Source organism: Gallus gallus, chromosome 3, assembly GCF_016699485.2.
Source record: "Gallus gallus isolate bGalGal1 chromosome 3, bGalGal1.mat.broiler.GRCg7b, whole genome shotgun sequence".
NCBI classification, from domain to species: domain Eukaryota; kingdom Metazoa; phylum Chordata; class Aves; order Galliformes; family Phasianidae; genus Gallus; species Gallus gallus.
The window spans coordinates 37,239,056-37,261,701 of NC_052534.1; the positions used below are offsets into that span (position 1 = coordinate 37,239,056).

A 22,646-nucleotide genomic window follows, 5' to 3' on the forward strand; every position below is an offset into this window, starting at 1 on the left:
CATGAGCAGGCAGATGAGATATTCAGACACTCCCAGGAAGGCTGGGCTCAGTACATGCAGTGATTCCTTGGGAAGACAAGAGATATCACTCCAAATATCTCTTCTTCCTCCTCCTTTACCCCAGCTTTTATTGCTGAGCAGGAGGCCATATGGTATGGAATGTCCTTCTGGCCAGTTCTGTTCAGCTGTTCTGGCTGTGTCCTCTTCCAGCAGTTTGTGCACCCCCAGCTCCTCACTGGCAGGGCAATGTCAGAAATATAAAACACCTTGACTATGTGTATGCATTGCACAGCAACAACTAACATCACTGCTGTCACCACTATTTTCATCCAGTATCCAAACCCCAGCATCATAGAAGCCTCTTCAGAGAAAATTTGCTCTATCCCAGCCAAAACCATGACCCTCAACTACTTTAAGAACCCAAGAGCAGCACTGTATCATTAATCTAAAACAAATTTTGAAATTATTTACTCACATTACAGCAATATTTATTGCCAGTCAAAGAATTCTAAAATAACAGCACTGACAGCTTAACCTTTATTAAACTGCTGATTAAAGATTTCTCTTTTAGCATAAAGTCAGACAAATATTTCAAAAATTGTAACTTAATAGATTACAGATAGACTATTTAACTTTTCTTCATAAAATGGTCTTCTCTTTACAGTTAGAGATCAGAAAAATGAGACTTTCCTGCCATGATATTTTATGACATTTGCTTTTAAATAATACTTGAGGCACTTTAGGGGATTATTAAGAGCTCACTTAAAGTTAAATCTGCAGAATAATCCTACATTATTAACTGTTACTTATGATAGTGTTGCTGTTATTTGCTTTTTAAATCAAGGTGCCATAAGCTTAGAAGCTTGTATAACACTGCAAAGTCCAAGATTTCTGAATGCCTGATAATACTAATAATTATGCTTCTCATACTTTTCACAAACAGAAGATTGTTTGCATATGAATTAATCCTCAGAATATAACTGTGAGATAGGAAGACAGGAAAGTATCACTACACTTTATACAGAGGAGAAACAGACTGCTGTCAGCTGAAATTAAGCATGAGACAACTGAACAGGCTCAGTCATCTCATTTAACGTTTTATCATAAAACAGCATCTCTGATATTGCTCCAGCACATTATATTCTTTTGATAGTTTTAACTATAGTCATCATCACAAAGTATTTTTAAAACCTGAGTTACGATTTATACAAAAAAAACAAAAACATTACATTCAAGACCTAAATTTGGAGCAGACAGATTTGAGAAAAGGTTTCACTCCACAAACAACTGTTTGTACACCAGTTGTTTTAATCTGAGTTACCAAGAGCCTTTGCTGACTTTACAGGAAAAAAAAAAAAAACACATCATATTTCTGTATGACATTGACTTGCTAATACACGTTCAAACAACAGACGCTCTGTTGAACATCAGTCCACAGTCAATGAGACAAATATGTGGCCCTCATTTCAAAGCCTTCCTAAGGACAAGAAGGGAGTGAAACTTCCACGTCTCACCCTGCAACTAACTGCATGTTGCTATGACTAAGGTCTGTAATGCATTCATGGCCCCATATACCTGGCACAGCTGAAATATAAGTTCCTTAATAAAAAATTAGGAATAATAAGGCAAAATACTGAGATGGATGGAAGGGAACTTCTCAATAGGAAGGATTTTCTTCTTGCATTTGAATTCATTTCGTTTGTTGGGGTAGTTGTGGTTCTGGGCTTCTTTTGGACCAGACCAGTGACATAAACAACAAAACACTTCCAAAGAATACTAAGGGTAGTGATGAAAGATAATAAATGAAACTTCATTTTTCCTTCTGGCAAATGGACCATCAAAAGGAAATGCTTCCCCACGTGTCTGTCACAGTTATTCTGTATCATATCCCAGGATGGGTCCCAGCCATTTCTCCACTTCTGCCACAGACAATTTTTTTCTTAGTGCATAATCTTCAACCTGAAAAGGGAACACAAAACACAATGAAAATTTACGAACTCTGGCTTTCTGTATTGACAAAAAGCTTTTGAAGCATCTGGACAAAACCTGTTTTTGAACGCTGTAACACTATCTCAATAGACTGTGTAAGTTACCTGATCTTTACATATCTTGCCAACAGCAAAGTATTTTGATTTGGGACTGGAAAAGTAGAGGCCAGAAACTGCAGAAGCAGGTGTCATGGCTAGTGATTCAGTTAAACCAATTCCTGAAAAAGAGAATGAAAACACACTTGTTCTCCAGATTGATAATTAGCGTAAGTTCAGAGTCATTTTCTGTCAGACAGCTTCAAGCAAACTCACAGTCAAGAAGCTTTCCAATGAGTTAAAAAAGATAAAACTATTATCTACTTATCCATTCCAAAGAAAAATACATAAAACTTTAAATATATTGCAGACTTTCATTACAGCATTACTATAGAGTAACTGAATAGTTCACAGGAGAAAAAAAAAAGAAAGGTTTTCAAAAATGAAATGGCTAACTAGAGCTTTTGAAACATAGGAAAGTATTTTGGAAGTGAAGTTCAATATGCAAAATATAAGAGGAAAACAAATAGGATTTCTTCTTTTTCAAAAGTTACCATCTCAAGGTTACAGCAGACCAGGAAACACATTGCAGAATTAGCTTTTATTTTGTCTATGTCTTCTTGTAGCCATAAGGATGCTAGAATTTTTCTCCCTGTGTAGCAAAGCCCTGATTGCATGCAATTTACATGCTAATTAAGGACAAAACTCCTTTAGCAAAACCCCTGGAAATATTTTGTATTTTTTTCCTTGCATGAGGAAAAATAAAAGCAACAATGGAAGAGGAAAAGCAGCAGTTTCCAGAACCACATCGGTTCCATTTTTACGTGCAGTTCTGCACACTCCAATTCTTTGTTTTGTTGGCATTACATTCTCTCATTAAACAAAAACAGTTGAGAAGTCTTGGTAAGGTTCATGTAGTTACCTGTTGTTTCCTCAATGTTAGCGAGCTTCCACATGGTGAGTTTTTCCGTATGGTCAGGCTGGCTTGGATAACCAGGAGCAGGCCGAATTCCCTCGTATTTAATTTTGCGTAGTTCAGAAAGGTCTAGCTGCTCATCACTACAGTAAGCCCAGAATTCCCTTCTAACTCTTTCATGGAGCTCCTCAGCAAATGCCTTGAAATACAGTGCAAATATATATATGTCTTTGTGGAAACTAGCACGATAGTTATTTGATGAAAATGTACAATGATCAAGACTTTCTCCTTGTTTCCACTTTGATTTTTTAAGAGGGAGATCTTAGAATAGGTGAAAACTTTGATCACATTAAGATTTCCATACCATGCTTATTTTTCCAGTTCAGGTGTTCTAGTTTTTTCTCTTATTGGTAGATAATGTGTTTTTTGTTATCCTGCTTTAAAATCCTACATAGTTAGATAAGTATCTAGAGCAGTAACTAAAGAAGATGAAGTTCAGTAGGTAATGGTAGTATTACATCATTAAAGCACTGAAGACAATAGGTCTGTTTTGGATATCTCCTCCAGATCTCCTATGGAATGCCGCATCATTCTGGCCATACTAGTATCAGATGTAAATACAGACTACTGCTCATTTTCAGCATTGTATCTTTCCTCTGTCTGAAAGTGAGTGGCAGTTGTTTTGTACCCGCTTTTACAGATTAACACTACTTTGCCAGCAATGGCTGCATTCAGGAGAAGTTTCCACTTTATAACCATGCTTCAATAGCATCAAATAATTATTTCTAAAACTCTTTTATAGTTTAAAATACACAACTACAGGCAATTCTACTTGCCCTACACTGGAGTTCCTATAAATTTTACACTGATTACTTAGGTATAAGCACGGAGGCAAGAGGCAAGCAGACAGAGGTAGAGTTGGAGAGAAGGGACAGAACTTTCTAAACCACTTCAGTTACAGCTTTAAGAGCATACCTGTCTAAGTCTAAGGTACACTAAGTCAAAAGACTTGTGCCCTAGACACATATCCATGGTTACCATTGAAGCTGAAAGCACATCAGTGCAATGTCAAGCAACTCAAGAATACTGGGGGGTTCAATCTGGGTCTGAATACTCATTCTCTTGTAGGTGAAGCAATATTTAAAGACAGTTTTGTTTAAGCAGCCTTATTTAAAAACATACTAAATTCTGCCAACTATCAAAACACTCATAAAGAACTTGGAATTTTTGCAGCTGGTAGGTATGGATAGCAGACTCCCTTCTGGCTCAGAAGATGATTCTGCTCTTAAGAGAAGCTCAGTAAAACCAGTTCACTTCCAGAATTAATACAGGGCATGCACTAATGCAACAGTTTAAGTCTATGCTAAAACTTGAAAGAGCAGTTTGTCAAATCTAGAACACAGAAAATTTGCACGGGAGAGTGATAAAACTTCATACCTCAGCCAGTCGATCTCCAAGAGCCTTTACCATTATGATATTGTACTCATCATCCTGCCTCCTAAACTCATTGCATAACTCATCCACACCAAAGCAGGCTACAGCAAAAAGGCCTAAGTAGTCACAAACGCCAGAATCCAGTGGTGCTATGAAGTCAGAGAGACAGTAATATGGATCTGTACAAGCAGAATCTTTTTCAGCCTAAAGTAAAATAAATAAATAAATAAATAAGCGAGAACATTAAAAGAATATATTATTAGTGCATTATTGATCCAAACACCAGTATTTTTAATACTAAAGGGCTTGGAGCATTTCTGACAAACACCTAACTAGTCTTTGAGCCACAACAGCTTTCCTCTCCTTGAATTAGACGAAAAGCACTTCTATTCTTCTGATGGTGTTTAGATCACTAAAAAAACAAAATGTCAAAGCAGGGAGATGCTGTACTGAACAGACATACAGAGATGTTCTGGTTCTATTTACAGCTGGTAAGATTTAACAGCTTATTCTGCAGACAAAGTATTACAAAATAGCAAACACTCTTGTGCCAACCACTGGGGACGAAGAGGAATTTTCCATCTGTGCCACTCAGATTCCACATTTGTCAACAAAACGGACAGTTGATAGCTTGCACCTCAACTATGCAAACTGCAGAACTCTTCAGCAGCTCCCACTATGGGATGTCTGTGAGAGTCTATAAACACTCCTTGTTTCTTATGCCACAAACCACATGCTCAGTAGCATAGAAAAAAAACAGTACTCCGGGAACTATGTTTGCAACATCCACATGCAAACTGAAACAAAATTCATCTATCACTACTGAAAAGTTAAACCCCAATACAAGTTTCAAGGGGGTTTATGCAAAAAAGAAAGACCCCACTCACCACATCCTTTCACAAGAATGGCAAAAAGGGAATAGAAAGAGGTGATTGCACATGGGCAACAGCAACAAACAAGAAGTTTTACATCTAACAAGAAGCTGAGGATGAAAACAGTATTTGTTGTAGGAACACAACTGCTGTTTAAAAAATATATATATACATACATATATATATGGGACAACTCCTGTAAATCTATGCAACTTACAAAGAAATAAAATTAGTTCATGGCTATCACTTTACTAAAGAATCCTCTCCAAGTATTCTTATTCTAGTGTTTAACAATGCTTTCAACGCAATCTCAAATTTAGTCTAAAAAACAAAAAAATGCCATCACCTCTCACAGCCAAAGATAAACGGCCAGTAAATTCTATATACACTACTAGGTTATAAAAAGTATCATAAAATGGAAGAATTTTTGTTTTTCTTCATTTGATCCCTATTTAAATTCAAGGTTCTTTTGTGTTGATCATAGTTACAAGAAAATACTAAACATCTCCAGCTTTTAGATTTACATCTCATGCTTAATGTTGACAACATCATAGAGAGAACTCTGTGTACCGAGAGGAAGATTTTATATACAAAACACAAGACAATTATTCTTTTCTATTTTACCCTGGTGAAGCCTCTGCTGGATCACTACAAACACTGGATTGAAATACATTCAGCTGAAACGGGTGAAAGTCCAGAAGAATGGTACCCACAATAATGTAGTTTCATGCTCCTAACCTCTCAGAAATCCTCAATAAATTGCAAACACATGAGATTAAAAGAACAGGAAAAGAAAACGTAGTAAACTTGATTTATGTGGGCTATCAAAATGTTTAACTAGGTAGTTAGGCCCTGGAACAGCCTCCCCTGAATGTTTCTGAGAACTGTTTATATAAACATCTGCCATGGACTTGAAGATACACTAAGATCAGTCTCCATGCAATAGATTACCTATTCCAGGGAGTTGGTAGATAAACTTTAAGCTATTTACTTCTCGGTGCAATTTTGCAACACTGGCACAGAGTAAGAATAATGTATTTCAGAAATTCAAGTTATTTGTTAGATGTGTTTCTGCCATATTTGATAACAAACTATATGAACTATCAAGAAGCCAAACTAAAATGCAGGGAAGAAGGAGAAGCAGAGTATCTTGAAAACGTACAAGTTATCAAAATAAATGCAAATGCCAGTATGATTCAAGCATGAATACTTAAAATGATGATTCTCACAACTGGAATTAGCAGCAAACTAATTATAAACTGCCTCTTCATATGGGGAGTTTTATATAAAAAAATTAAGATTATCAGAAACATTCATCTCCACTGAGCTTTAGTTTCCAGGTATTATAATTAAAAAGTATTTTTAATCTTTAACATACCCAAACAGAAATTTAAGGTAGAATCAGGGATATTATTACATTCTAACTTAGCACATAGGACTGACATGATGAATATATATAACACAGTGCATTAGAATAGTTTAATTAATAAAATGAAGACAGAAAACAGATTGGAAGCTGCCAAGTCTGTAAAGCATTCTGTACAACTATTACAATGCAAAATACTACCAATACTAGAATAGAAATACTTGGGTCACTACTAGCAAGATCTTGTTATTGAAAGAAATGACAAGACAAGTGCAGACAGATAATGGCAATTATTTACTGCATAGATTTTATTACAGTATCTCTATTCTATTCCTGCAATTCAGAAAAAAAATCACTTTATTAAATAAGTGTTCTGTCACTTTACCTGTTGCCTCAGGCCACAGAACTTTGCTATTGGTTCCAAAGATCCCACTGCCTCTTCAACAGCATACAAATAGATATCATCTTGAACACTTCGAGCTGGCCAGAACCCAAGCACACCTCTGGCTTGCAATTTCTTTTGATTAATCAATATTTTCAGAAGATTTTGAGCATCATTATAAACTTTCTGTGCTTCTTCACCTACCAAAAAAAAAAAAAAAAAAAGAACCTTTAGAAAAGACAAGCATTCACAACCAGTTGAACAAGTCTAAGAATTGCTTAAGATTGGTTCATTTTCCACAAAATTCTCTACTGCAACAATCTGTCAGCTACAGCAAACAGTGAGCATAGCAGTGTGATAATGTCTGTACAACTGTAACAATATGTATCTCAAAACAAACGTTACAGCCATCACCATCCTAGTTTGGGCAGAGGACTCAGAATGATATGAGCAATAGGGAAAGCGTGCATACGCCTACATTACCACAATGCAGTAGATCCAAAACGTTTACTTCAGTTTCATCATGTATTCCAAAGCCTACTGAGTAGTATTAAAAAGAGAAAGAGCCCTCCTGACATCTTTGTCCCTAACAGGGATATGTGCTAATTGCACTGTTGCCATTTTCTGTCATTAAAATAGCAGTCCACATTTTAGCAGTGAATTCTGAATATGACTAAGCACCTTCCTGCCTCACGTGACAACATCAGTAAATGTTGTTTCACACAAATTACTTCAGTAACATTTAAGTGCCAATGAATCATAGAGTGGCTTGTATTGGAAAGGGACCTCAAGGATCATCAATCTCCAGTCCCCCTGCCATTGGCAGGGCCACCAACCTCCAGGATGCATTTTCACCATTTCTGTCTCTTTCAAAATGTTCACAATCTGAATGCTGCCTGTGCACAAAGTAAATGCAATTTCATTACTTACCTACTGTTTTATCATTAAAGACTTTAGGAAAACCCCGGTTGGGATATTTTCCTCTAAGTTGCCAAACATCAAAGAAAGGCTTCCAGTCAATGTATTCTACTAGCCTCTTCAGGTCATAATCTTCAAAGACTTTTGTACCAATGAATTTTGGTTTCACTGTGGGAATCAGAAGTACAATCTGACATGAAGACAATTATTTAATATTGCTCTTATATGTGCAGTATAATTGATGCTCCCCAGCCTCCACCACTGCAAATGAACTCTTCTAAAGTAATTTCAAATTCTCACTGCCACATCCTTTCTAAGTCATACCATACTGTGGGTTTAAAAAAAAAATAATTATACAAAGTCAAAATAGAAAATGTAAGGTCTTTTGTACTTTCCTGTAAATCAACTCTTGATGTTAATTCTCTACTTATTTCATGGGACAAAATATTCAGTGCAAGACCAAAATCAACCTATCCATACCCAAAAGATTTCATAGGCCTGTGTCATAAGTAATTACAAATACCACTTCCTATATACAGACATAATGTGCTATGGTATTGTAAAATAGCTCTGACAATTAATATGGAATTTGTAAGAGCTTTTGCTACCATCACATAATGTTGTGTGTATGCATCAGAACTGAAAGAGAGATATGGATCTATGATATGATGCAGCCACAAGCTTTGCACTTGCTTTATCCCTGCTGTTCACTACTTTATAACACAGCTTTTATTAATATGAGCTACTGAAAATTAGCATTTCCTTGAGGCTTTGTGCTGGTTTTCACTGGAATAGATATAATTCTCTTTGAAGCAGCACTATGTTCAAATTTCCTCTAATTTATCCTTCAGATTCTCTTCCCCATCTCACTAGCGTGAGAGTGAATAAGCAGCTGTGTGGAGCTTAGCTGCCTAACAGGGGTTAACCTGCTTGTAAATGAAGTGACAAAGCAGTCACCTGTTAATGCCATAGCAGGAGGCACCTTCTTGTGGAAGGCTGTTTATAATTCTGGTGTTTAGTACTAAAACAACAACAAAAAAGATACAGAGACAGGTAGAAAAAATGTCTACCTCTTTCTCCATTAAACTGTAGGGAGGAATTTGAGAAAATGGTGTGTCACAACTTCTGTTGCCTAAAAGCAGTACATAAGCTTTGCAGTATGAGCCAGTTCAATATTATTTTGGAAAGGCTGCATTACTCTTATTTTTTATTAGATGGGGTTATGGGTGACTGCTGTAGATTTTTTTTTTATTTTTTTATTTTTTTTACCAATTTCTTATTAATTTTTGTTTTTAGATGTTTTGTAGTTGTTTTTTTAATTACTGTGAAAAACTATAAAGTTGAAACAGATCAGCAAGATGGAACTTAATGGAAAAAAGTCTGCTCATACAGACATGAGTTTATTCAAGTTGTTACCCTGTTTCTAACACAATGCTACTACACCATGAAGTTTAATGAAGCATCATCCAATTATCTAAATAAACAGATAAAATGAAACAAAAACACAACAAAATCACCACCTCTACCACCAACAACACATAAACTGACCGGGCTTGTGGTCTGACAACCAGTCATTATGGAAACCTTTTCTTCTAGCTTGCTGTAGAGACAAGTATCTTCTTTCCTGTATGGACATAAAGGTTACTCTTATAAAAACACCCATCCTTCTAACAAACTCTAACCATCACAGTGGTCATGCAGTTTAGTCAAAACCTTCTACAGGACAATTCTGAGAAAAAAAACTAATTTCAATTCCAAAAAACTCCTAACTGAATTCACTACACAATTCTCTTTAAATGAGAGCCCTGCACTTGGTGATCTCAGTTTGTGGACTGATCTTAAAAAAGATCTTAAACACGGCTGGACTCATTCTTCTGAGTAGGAGGCCTCAACCTTTATCTCTGTCTATCAAGAGACCATTTAAGAGACAGATCACTTTCAGTTTGCTTCTACGTTTCTCTACAAAAATGACAGAAAAGTCAAACAGACAAACTAAGATTATATATGTACTGACACTCCCCACCTTTCATTTCTTCCTGCTTTCCCTTCACTCTTAAAATTGCAGTCCAAGTTGTCTACTTTGAAACTGCTCAGATCCCTAACCAAAACAACAGGAAGATGCGGTAGTGTGAAATACTCAATAGAACACAGTACAGGATCAGCAAAAGCAACTGGTGTAATTTTAGTTACCTCAGTGTATTTCCCTGTTTTCCACTACTGCCATGGGAGAGCACTCGTCTCCTGAAGATGGGTTAAGCTGACACAACTGCCAGCCCCATAGAAATATTATAGATATCAGCAAGTTTTCATTTCAGACATTCAAGACTTTGCCAGCAGTATGTTAGACTCATGCAGAATTATCCCCTATAGGCTAGATTTTTTTAATTATTATTATTTTTTTTTTCCAAAATCAGCACAAGTATATGTCAACGTCTTCATAAAGAGCTGAAACTCAGAGTTAATAATTATATAAGTACCTACCACTTCAAACAAGAAAAAAATCTAGATTAATTACATTTGTACCTTGAGAGACTCATAGTGCTCTTGTCTAATTTCTTCATACTCTTCTAATATTTCTTCAAAGAAATCATCCTTTACACTTTCATCTAAGAGCTGGGAGCACTGAAGAAAGGCAAGAGAACACACTAAGTATACTATGAGAACACAGTATGAATTTCAGACTAAGCTACCTTTCAGAGGCTAGTTTCAGTGAACTTTACCCAATTACACCTGATAGTACTAACTTAAGTCTTAGCACTAAATGGCAAAAACATATTTAAACATAGGATTATGAGTAAGAACATTGCCCTTCTACACAGGTAATATTAGCAGAGTCCCATCTGGCTCTCAAAAGACCCAAAAGAGGGATACTCTATGACTCTAGAGGCTGAATAGTCAAAGAAACAACAGGCAGCTACTTCTTTCTTTCTTTCTTTTTTTTTTTTTTTTGCTAAGACTACCTATTTGTCTTTTTGAGTGAGCTCCTATTCCAAAAATCTTCAGTCAGCCACTTTGTAGTACTGTTTTCCTGATGCCATATCTCTAATCTCAAAAATATACTCAAAACAGGGAGAACAGCAGATCACATATAATCACATCGCTCCTCGTTTTTAAACATCTCAGAACTACAGTCAAGGATTCAGAGTGAATCATGTCACCATCACTAGATAAAGTGACATGTAAATATAGGTATCCAGTGACTGTAAGTGAAATCAGCTCGATGAGATAACTGAATTGCTGAAGTGACACTACTTTAGGAAGTGGTCTCTGTAGTATCTCTTCCATTTTTTGCCATAATGTTAAATCTTAGACAAAAAGATAAGAGGCATAAGAAAAGCAGGGCATACATATTTGCATAAATGAGAAATTGTAAATTAGAACTTACAACCACAACACTCTTGGATGCATCCAGGACATGAATTACAGGTGCACTATAGCGGGGGGCAATTTTAACAGCTGTGTGTGTTCTTAAATGAAAAAGAAAAAGAGTGAGCATTTCACAACTGAAACAAACAAAAGCAGGAAAACAAACAATAGCCCCTGCAAAATATGAAATACATCCTGACAATGCACAGACCTGAATTTCAAAACAAGAAAGCATCGATGAGTAGCAGATTTTTAATAATAGCTACATAAAAACTTTACCTCAAAGAGTATCAGAATGCTTTATAAGTAATGGGACAGCTTATATTCCCTCAATGTCTTACCAGCTGACTGAAAAAAATCAACAATTCATCAGTTTAATTCTCAGAAATTTCAGTGAGAAAGTTCCAAACTAAACCTAACAAAAAAATAGAAAAAAAATAAGGTAAAATCTTGTTTGTTCATCTTACAGCTTTCCCTCCCACCTGCTATCTTCTGGGTCTGTGGATTAACATTAACGTATTCCAGTGATTTCAATTTCTACAGTTCTATACTTCAGAGGCAGAAGCTTTCCATTTACCTGAAAAGGGAATTCTGCCAATGACAATCAAACAGAACAGACTTGCATCTGCTATGTCAACCTAGTCATCTAAATTAAGAACTTCCAGTTTATTTAATATATACTCATATTCCAATCAAAAGTTAGCAGCTCTGAACAGAGGCCTAACCTCCCTTTTCTTCAGGTTCTGTGAAATAGTAAAAACACTTGAACATAAGGCTAATGATGACTGTGCAACAGTTCAGTAACCGGTTGTCTAAGATCACCTTAATTTGATTCTAGGTGATGCACTGTTGATATTAGCAGCTCAGTTTATCAGAAAGAAAGATACTTTACCATCCATTTTGACAGAAACAGACAAAGTAAACAAACAGAGCATAATCCTACAGTGGCACTGTATCATCAGGTACGTATTTTTTTAAACAAACATTACCACAATAAAACCATCACCATTATCTGTCAACATCTGAATTTTACAAAGCAGCAGAGCAAATAACACAAATGTTGTAAGTTAAAATGAAACTTCATTATGTAGATTCTGTAGTCAGCATCTAGCCTTTTTCTTTCAAACTAACCTCATTTTCTGCCTTTCCAAGTGCACCTGGTCTACCCATTACAAATCATGTCTGCCTATTTCAGAGAATAAATGCAGACAGTTCTTCATTAGCAAGCTCTAACATGTACACAACTTTTCAGAATACATGAGGTTAAAGCTATGCAAATAAAATTAAATACATACCACTAATCTAGTTTTCCATAAAGCACATCTTCATCTTACATTTTAAAGAAACTAAGTGTTCAGTCATGTGCACAATTATATTTATATAGAGTTCACATGAGTAAAAATGTTTATGAATACAAAACATATTTTATATATTAACCAATTGCTTCCACATTTAAGGACAATATTTATGCTGCCATCTGCACTCATCTCTTCCTATAAATTTTACAAATCTGTTTGATGCTGCTTATTTTACATCAATTATTATGCCACAGTGCTCTACACACACTAAAAAGACAGAAAAAAAAGGGCTCTCTAAGGCCCTCTACTTAGAATAATGCCCTACCCATTTTTTTGTTTGTTTTGGAAAAAAACTCCTTGTTTGTTCTCAGTACCAAAGTCATCAGTAAGGACACTCGTGAGAAAGAAGAAGGATGTAGCAAACCTTGCATAACCACAGGACCAATAAAGACAGGTAGAGATCCTGCTATTTCCTGTTTGCTAAGGCCAATAATGCAAAATATATGCAGCTAATGGTTCTGATGGACTATATGCTGTTCTGGTAAAGAAAATAATATTGCTAACAGCTTTTAGTTATGCAAGAAATGACCTCTGCAGCCTTCTGAGCTGTCACCTACTCAAGGACAGTGTACATAAACCACTTAGCGAAGTATGACAAGGCCATTACACATCACCCAAAACACATCCGTGGTAATGTTCATACTAGATGTCAGTAAGCTGTCAACACTGTCCTTCAGGTTATCCTAGCAACTGCATTATTGCATTTGAACGGATCTGAGAGAACAAGGTATCAATAAAAAAGGAGTTCAGTCTATCAAATACAAAATGATAACTACTTAAAGGCAAGCTGCTAGAATGTATCCTCAATCACCCTGCTTGAACAGGATCGGAGGTTCAACCCAATCACCAGAGTGCTGAACAATGATCCAGGAAAATACCAACTTCATGAAAGATTATAGCACCCTAATGTCTATATGACCATCTCTAGTATCAGAATCATTCACACCGGGGAATCATTCTGGGGAATCAATTTTTTTTACAAGGGTAGACAGTAAGAGGACAAGGGGGAATGGTTTTAAGTTCAAGGAGGGGAAGTTTAGATTGCATGTCATGAGGAAGTTCTTCAGAGAGAGAGTGGTGAGGTGCTGGAACAGGCTGCCCAGAGAGGCTGTGGATGCCCCATTCCTGGAATTGTTCAAGATCAGGTGGGATGGGGCCATGGGCAGCCTGGTCTTGTAGCAGATCTGGAGGTTGATGGTCCTGCCTGTTCCAGGGGAGTTGGAACTTGATTATCCTGAGTATCCCTTCCAATCCAAGCCATTCTATGATTCTATGATATTCAGAATGCTACCCATTCTACCCTTTAGAATAACAGAACCGTATTCATATGAACATGCATGTCAACTTTTAGAAGTTACCATAATAGTATTTTCATATACAAAATACATTTGTAAAAACAAAAAGTTAAATACGTCTGCTATTTGTTCTGTTCCAACTACATTGTAGTACTGTATTTCAGCACTTGATAAAAGAAATAGTATTCAGTCTTAAGTAAATAAATACCAAGCATGGGTGTCTGAGGAAAACAAGGAAGAAGGGAGAGAGAAATGGCTACACAGATTTTCCCCTGGTTAACACTATTATCGCACACATTCCCCATCTTCCCAATGGAGATATCTTACTTAGAAGTAGTTGCTCCTCCAATCAGCAAAGGAATCTTTATTGCCAATCTCTCCATTTCCTTGGCGACAAAAATCATCTCATCCAAAGATGGGGTGATGAGACCCGACAGACCAATTATATCTATTTAAAATTTACAAACACATATAAAAGGTTTAGGAAATTCTGTAAAAAATTATGCATCATTTTAGAGTGGAAGTCTTAAATTCCTAGCTTCATGCATCAGACAGAAAACATTGAGATAGAAAGCATGATAACGTCTTCTAGATTAGACAGGTTTACCTAAATTAGAAAGCTTTCCAGGAATGAAAGTGAATCTGAATCCTCAGTTTAAGAGATTTCTCAGTCTTCCCAGCTGTTGAACACCTACTGCTCTAGTTTAACAGTAAACATGCAATATTTCTGATTAGCAAACTTCACAATTCAGAGCCTGAGAACTCTGCTCTTATAAACAGCAAATGCTTTCTAATTTCACCACCTGCGTTCCACACAAATCATCTTGTCCAAGACTGTTTCACAACAACTGTAACTCAGTTCAGAGAGTTCAATTTTTTTACTAGAATAATTCATTCTGCTTTCCATGCTTTGGTAAGGCCAAATTCTTATTCTGATTTAAAACCCAACATAAAGTCAGTCGACCTTTCCAAATTTCCATTTATCCATGTGTAAAACAAACACTAAAACATCTCTACAAGTAGAGTTGTCCTTTTAGCAGACATTTTCAGTTCCTTGGGCTAAGTTTCATAGAAGAGCCAAATACTAAATAGTTGTTACTGTTAACGGAAAAGTTTTGATTTATCTGAAGGTAGTTCGACAAAATAATAGGCGGCACAGAAATGCAATGAATAGCAAAAAAAAAAAAAACCAAAAAAAAAAAAACCTGAAAAAACAGAGAGCAAAGTTTGATATTAAATGATTCAGGAGTACTAATGAAATCTCTCTATACCTGCTTTGTTCTCAACAGCAGCTCTCAATATCTTATCACATGGAGTCATGACTCCTAAATCAATAACTCTGTGAAAAGAAGTGAGATGACAAGATTCTTTTAAAGAGCAGTCAGATGGTTCTGTTAAAGGGCAAACACATTGCTCTTACTGTGAACAGCTTGTTGGAATTAAAATGGAAATGAATTTTTGTTTGTTTCTCTACACGCAACTGTTGAGAGTTCTAATATAGAAACACCTATGAGTCTGGAAAAAAATTAAATACATTGAAGTTACTAATGACACAGTAGATAAGAAAATAGGGCTTTTTTGGTGATTAGTTTTTTTATTTCAGGTCATTCAGGCAATACTAAACATTATTGTGGATATCATACCTTACGTCAGGAATATAAACTGACTTACTTAGTTGTTTTTTTGTCGTTCATTTTATGGAATGAGACACTGCTATTTCCCTCCTAGCACTCTATTCCTATTGGCCCAGTCCATTGTTAAAGTTTCTACCTATTTTTCCCACTCCCCTGCTTCAAGTGAGCTATGCAAGCCTGCTGGCTTCACTCAGTCTCACTCGTATTCATGGTGACAGAAAACACCACTTCTCTAAGTTTAAAAAAAAAAAAAAGTCAAGAAAGTTAAGGAAAAAAACAGAATTTCAAGAAGTAATGAAACAGGGTATGCTGCATATACATAATGCTGTTACTGCCTTTAGTGCTTTACAATGATGAAATTACCTTGGCCAAAAAAAAAAAAAAAAACCAAAATGAATGAATGACAAGACAGATTTCCAGACCATTCAGGTCTGCACAACACTTGACAGAGGGCTCTGACAGAAACATGGACATTCATTCCAACACTGCTGTCAACCCTGCTTTATATGCACACAGGCCTTGAAAATACTGAGTTTTCTTGAAGTTCCACTTGTTGAAGCCCAGAATTTAAATCTCCCCTCTTATTTAACAAGATATAGCACAGTGAGTTTTTAAAACCTTGTAGTTGACAAACAGCTTGAAAAACATACCAAGATTTCCTTCTTTCCCAGCATACCACAAAACACACAAGCAGTCTTGCCTACTGGAATTGCCCTGTCTGGTTTCTTCAGATATTATACTTTGATGTTTAAGGCTTCATACATACATTTAAATAATATTAGATGCAAAACTTGATTCTCCCACTTATTTTTCAGTTTAATATTGAACTGTATTCATCTCAGATGGCAACTTCCTAGGAAAAAGGTATTACAGAAAGATGCTCAGGTCCCTCTTGCCTCCACATTTGTAATAATTGGTAAGATCTATGTTCCCTATCACAGCTAGGGGAAGGGAGAACAGTTCCTAATATATGCCCATCTCTAACTATTATCTCCACAGCTTCAGTAGGCCTAGTATACTAATTGTTTAGCTTTTTACAGTTATGCTCCCAGCTACCCAGTTTTAGCCTCTTTACCTGAAGTTGTTGCAGCCCAGAACGACTCCTACAATGTTCTTGCCAATATCATGTACATCACCTTTCACAGTTGCTAGTACTATTGTACCATTATAAGGATCCTGAAAGTTGAACAAATACCACAAGAATTCAGTTACTCAGAAGCTTCAGTATTCTCTCAATATCAGTAGAAGCAAAACAATCAACATTAACAACTACTTCGTAAGATGCAGGTACTAAAAACTTGCACAAGACATGTTCATGCAAATTGATTGCATGTTTTTCAAAACTGTTAAGAAAAATAACACAAACACCACCACATACAAAAAAACAAAACAGATTTGGATAGCATTCTATGTAGTGCAATAACTAAAATCCCAAAGTACTTCTGTTTCAAGTGCAAAACTCACCAATAAATATTTTAAATATTTAAAACAATAGCGTATGAAGGTTCATGATCATACATCTGGTCATGCATCAAGAGCAATCTTTCTCCAATGCAATGGTGAGAAGAATGAGAGGAATCAAGAAGAGCAGAAAAGACTAACTCTTTATGCAACACAAACAGCAAAAGACATTTCAGTGTAGTGATCAGGCTACTTCAGATAGCCCAGTTTAAACAAACACTTTGGAAAAAGAATCTCCTTGAAGAAGGGAATGTGTACCCTCAGACTGAACCTAAATTAGGTGGCACTCAGCCCTGACAAAGGCTCCTGCCAGCAGTGCAGTAGTGGAACTCCTCTACAATCCTCCAGTAAGACATGGGTCTTTGTGATACATTTTTAGTGGTCTAATCCATATTGACATTTGAAGCAGTTCCAACCATGTTTGCATTGATGCAGGATGAAATGCCAGTAGTGGACTACCTGAATTGCAGAGAATTTAAATCAGGTTGAAACCTGAGCACATTGAATTTGAAAACACCTACCGGCCCAGCCAGAACGTCACCTCCTTTGCAGAAGGCCAAAGCATATTAAATTCCTTGACCATATAAATTAGCTTCATGTAGCATGAATCTACACTGCCTTCTGTAATTGCAATTTTCTGGGGTGGGGTGGCTTTATATAGAGTGATAATAGTATTTCACATTTCCCACAGTCCTAACACTATTAGCTGGGAGACTGGGAATCCTTACCAATGCTGCTTCTTACTAAAAATCTATCATCTCCCCAGTGCTCCCATTTTACAGATGACCACAGAACTACAAATGCAAAATGAAGGCAAGGGAGCCATCTCTATGCAGCAGTGCAAATTTTGCAGCTGAAAATAAATTGCTGGAATGTTGGGAAATAAATTAACCAAACACTGGGAAACCAAGAAACATTGCCCCCAATAACTGCTCAAGATTTAACTAGTGATTGATATGCAAGTAAAAACATTGCCTATGAGAAGAATGAGTATGTGAGCTGAGCAACAAACAACATGGGCCAGAGCACGCAGTATTTCAGGACTTTGAATAAACTCTACTTAGGGCACATTGTGGTTTCAATTGTCTCAAGCAAGGAGGTCCTCAAGTTCTGGGCACATACCCAAAATACTTCTTTCTTTAATCCTGATAGAGATCCACAGCCACAGCTATTTATCCTCAAATGTAGCTATCAACACAATGCATTTCCTGGCAGTGTGAAACTAAAACCATCCTGGAGGTTACAGTAGCCTGGGTAACATTAGACAGATCAGCTACCAGAGTCTGCAAATCATTTTCCTCCAAGTCCAAATCTAAATTTGGGGATAAATACAGCTGTTTTTTTTCTCTCTCCAGTGACAAAAATACTCACAAAGACTAAACCCTTGCCCAGCAGAATGTAGAAGCAGCAAAATGACAGGGGCTCTACTTTTTCCCTCCTGTCCTCCTCAGGCACACACAGTGCCTCACACTCTCTTGCAGTATTTTTTAAAGGACCTCCTAGATTCCACTTTTCACATTTTACTCAGAGAATTAAGTGCCAGTAGGTCCTAGTCCAGTGCCCAGAGAGGCAATACGGTAACAAATTTCAGTGATTTCAAATAGCACCAGAACAAACCAGAAGGTGCCAAATACCAGCATTGTTATCTGCATTAAATTAAGGAACAGCACAAGCAGGAGAGAGATGACACACAGAAGGGTGACTCATGACAAGACTCATGACACTCAAGATCTGCTTGAGATGTTAGAGAGAAGACACTGTCTTTACATGCAGAAAAGACTATGCTTCCATTGGGATTAGTGTGGTTTGATTATCAGGTTGTTTTTCTTTCTAAAATATTGGTTGTACTCTTTACATTTATGTTGAACAATCACTCAACAGATTCACAGCAAATGGAAAGATATACAGTAGGAACATTTGAAGGGAGGAATTAGAAACCACTCAAATCCAAAAATCCATAGAAGAAAAGACAAAGAAACCACACAAATGTCACCTTTTCTCTAGACTCAGCCATTCTTCTTTCTTATTTGTGTTAAACATCAAATTATGATAAAAGCTACTGCCTCTGAGAACTCGTGAAGACAATGTAATGTTCCACAGGACTAAAGAAAAGTTGCTGCACAACATAAATTTGACAGTCAGACAAAGGCAAGAGTAGAAGAAAAATATTTAATCAACAAAACTGCACCTATAATTACAGTATAGCAGACATGAGTATTTTAAGACCTTGTCTGTTTCCTCTGAACTTTTCTACTGCACTGAATCTTGCTAGTACCAAGAAAGAACAGATGTCCTATATCTTCATTTTCCAATGCTCCCATCACACATTCCATTAACCAAATTTGGAAGAAGGTACTTGTAGCACATGCTCATATAGTTAATAAAACTTTACTCAGAGAGTAATCAGCTGTTGCCTGTCAAATAGGAGATGCTATAAAGGAAAGGCCTACAAGAATCAGAAAATAATTTGGTAACCTATGTTACCAAAGTTACCAAAGTAAACTAAGATGATCCATAAAAAAAAAAAAAGAATAACACTAGGGGAGGGAGAGAGGATGTGAAAGGACAGGAGTAGGATTCAAGATCAACTTGATACATTGAATAAGTGTTCTAAAATCAATACGATAAAGTTCAGTAACTGTACTACAAACATAGAACATAGGGTTAAAATAAAAAAGGATAGAAAGAAAATCTAAAACAGACAATAGCTTACAAAAAATGTAAACACGATATATGTTAGAGGGCAAAATTGGTATTCAAAGTCAATACAAGACTACAAAGCCCACTGCCAGATATTTTGTTTGGCACTGGCAAAGCCTCAGGTAAACACAGAGCTGGTTGGGTCTCCTACTAAAACCTCTTCACATCATAAGTCACTGAATAAAAGCTCTTAGCTTCCATAGGCAATATACGGTTATGCTTTAATTAAGGCATTTTGTTCCATCCACAGTCTAACTTAAGTATCTTTCCACTGAAATTTAAGATCCATTTACTCTTGATAGGACGCAGAAGCTTTATTTCTTTAGTCTGTATAGGTACGTCTAACAGAGGAAGACTGCAAAGTATTTTGTTGCCTTCAGACTTCATATACAAGTCAATGCCTCCCAAACTTTCACTGAAGATTTCATTGTCTGCACTTCTGGATCGTTCTTATTGGTCTCTTTCGAGATGCTTTTACTGATTAACGCATTTTCCTTGAGTAGTACCTTGAAAACTTGATGCTGTCCTCCTTGTTCTATCAATGGGCTGGGTAGAGCAGAAGATTCTGTACATTCTACTCTTTTTTTGTTTGTTTGTTTCTCAGTCCTATGACAATGTTGACTTACCTGCTATTTACAACAACCACAGTCCTTTCTCTGGGAACTTACTACCTATTCATTTATTACCTATCTTTTATTTGTGTCATTTGAGTATTTCCGATTCCATATTATTACTTTGTATATTTACTGTATTATATTACAAGTAGCCTTCAGAAAGTGGGAGCAATGATCACATGAAAAGACAACTAACTTTTTGTAAAGCATTTGTCATCCACAGCTTGGTCATAGCTACACATACAATGAGCATGCTATTCTATCATAACAAAAGACCTTGTGTCATATCTTAAAAAAAAAAGGGGGGGGTGGGGGGGAAGAATATGCAATTTGGATAGTTTATCTGAGAGAACGGTCAGAGGGAAGTTCTGAGTAAAGGGAAACATGGGCATGAGCAGTAGAAGCCATTAGAAAAAATCGCCACGATCAATGCTAAAAATAGAAGACATAAATAATACTAGAATTAAATGTCTACAGAAATACAAAAAGTAACAACAGAATTGAGGGCCTATAAAAACTTGTGGCATCCTCCAGTACACTCTGACAACAGGTTAGGGACGTACCAAGTAGGGCTTCAAAAATCTGCACTTCGTGCACTTCAGACCAACTTCAAATTAAGCCAAGATTGTCAGTTTCTATATGGCTGGATCAACTCTTCAGCATAAAAGCTGAGTAAATGTTAACAAAAAATAATTTCAGTTTTTGACATGGCATACTATGAAAGAGTTACTGAAAAAGGACTGTGTCTTGCCTCTTCCTCTGAGCTGCCTTGTTTGGCTCTCCTTTCTTCTCTTTCTTTTTCCATATAAGGAATAAGGTGGCCAACCGCCTTCTTCATAACTCGAGCAGACTTTATCACCTGTGTAGATAAATGGAAGAAGAAAAAAAGAGAAGAGGGGAGAAAAATCAATACTAAAGATAAATACAGGAACACTCTAAAACCTATTCAGGCAACAAAACTTTTTTTGCAAACCTAGATTCCATCTTGACAGAGCATTGTTTGGTAATAGGCTGCTTGCTGTGTAATCCCTTTGATCACTCACAACAGAATGAGAAGCTACAAACAGGCCCAGATTTAGGTACTAAGCGTGCCAGCTTGCTTGTAATCAAATGATTTTTTACTTGGATCTTTTTTCCCCTTTTGCTCTTTATCATGGCCCAGTTTAAGACTACATTCTAAATAAAGCAAAAAGCCTTAGAAAGGGAAGAAATATGCAAAACTATATTTAAAAAAAAAAACGGCTGTTTACGAGGGTGGATAGTGATAGGACAAAGGCAAATGGTCTTAAACAGAGACAGGGGAGGTTTAGGTTAAATATCAGGAGGAAGTTTTTCACCCAGAGGGTGGTGACACACTGGAACAGGTTGCACAAAGAGCTTGTGGATGCCTTGTCGCTGGAGACATTCAAGACAAGGCTGGATGTGGCTCTTGGCAGCCTGGTGGTTGGCGACCCTGCAGATAGCAGGGGGGGGTTGAAACCAGATGGTCGTTGAGGTCCTTTTCAACCCAGGCCATTCTATGATTCTATGAAAAAATCAAGTTCCAAAGTACAAAACAAAGAGGGCTACTTTCTGGTAGTATCTGAATTTTCACAATTCAAGTACTATGTCTGAAAAAAGAAACAGCATAGAATGTTTTAGCTACAATTTATGTTAGTTTTTGCCAAATTTGAAAACACATTAAATAACATTCTCTTTACCTGAGGCAGAAACATCTTCCCAGCACCAAAAAGATCACCAACAATTTTCATGCCATTCATCAAAGGCCCTTCAATTATATTTAGAGGTCTAGGATATTTTTCCTGATTTAATCTCGCTTCTTCTGTATCTGCAGTGACATACTTCTCTATGCCCTGAATAAGAAAAAGAAAAGCTTTTATCTTTCTAAAAAAACAACTTATATTTAGCTGCCTTCATAAAAAAAAAAAAAAAAAAAAAAGAAAAAAAACACCACTACAATGAATGTACAAAAGATAACCTTAGGTACTTCCAGACTTTAAGAATATCTCAAATGTGTAACTACAAGTTTTCTTATCAAGCAAAACACTGTAGTTCAGAGGAACAAAGTTATTCCAAGTAATAGTGTCCAGTATCAGTGCGCTTGTTTTTCTTAACCATATCATAACAGAACCACACATTTACATGAAAAGCTCCCTCAGCACAAGTGCCACTCAGTGCAATTTTGTTGAAGTACACACACAAGAAAAACCTCTACCAGAAACAAACAACAACAACAAAAAAAACCAACCCCAAACCACCCAAAACATGTTCAAACACCAGCAGAATAACACTTTAAAGGTCACAGA

General features: G+C 36.5%; 1 protein-coding gene across 2 annotated transcripts in view; it reads right to left on the reverse strand.

Annotated features, from left to right (window-relative positions):
* Positions 1-446: 446 nt before the first annotated feature.
* MTR (5-methyltetrahydrofolate-homocysteine methyltransferase) overlaps positions 447-22,646 on the reverse strand; it is a 48,971-nt gene continuing 26,771 nt past the window's right edge. The window contains exons 20-33 of one of the 2 annotated variants that reach the window (NM_001031104.2): positions 22,041-22,193; positions 21,092-21,199; positions 16,641-16,741; positions 15,203-15,270; positions 14,259-14,379; positions 11,298-11,379; positions 10,436-10,534; positions 9,461-9,536; positions 7,925-8,080; positions 6,998-7,194; positions 4,378-4,578; positions 2,947-3,139; positions 2,094-2,206; positions 447-1,959 (exon numbers count right to left, since the gene is read on the reverse strand). In NM_001031104.2, the coding sequence (NP_001026275.2) occupies positions 1,873-1,959; positions 2,094-2,206; positions 2,947-3,139; positions 4,378-4,578; positions 6,998-7,194; positions 7,925-8,080; positions 9,461-9,536; positions 10,436-10,534; positions 11,298-11,379; positions 14,259-14,379; positions 15,203-15,270; positions 16,641-16,741; positions 21,092-21,199; positions 22,041-22,193 (1,755 nt within the window). In that variant the 3' untranslated portion in view covers positions 447-1,872. The remainder of the gene's footprint in view (positions 1,960-2,093; positions 2,207-2,946; positions 3,140-4,377; positions 4,579-6,997; positions 7,195-7,924; positions 8,081-9,460; positions 9,537-10,435; positions 10,535-11,297; positions 11,380-14,258; positions 14,380-15,202; positions 15,271-16,640; positions 16,742-21,091; positions 21,200-22,040; positions 22,194-22,646) is intronic. The other variant, XM_040697269.2, reaches the window with a different exon arrangement.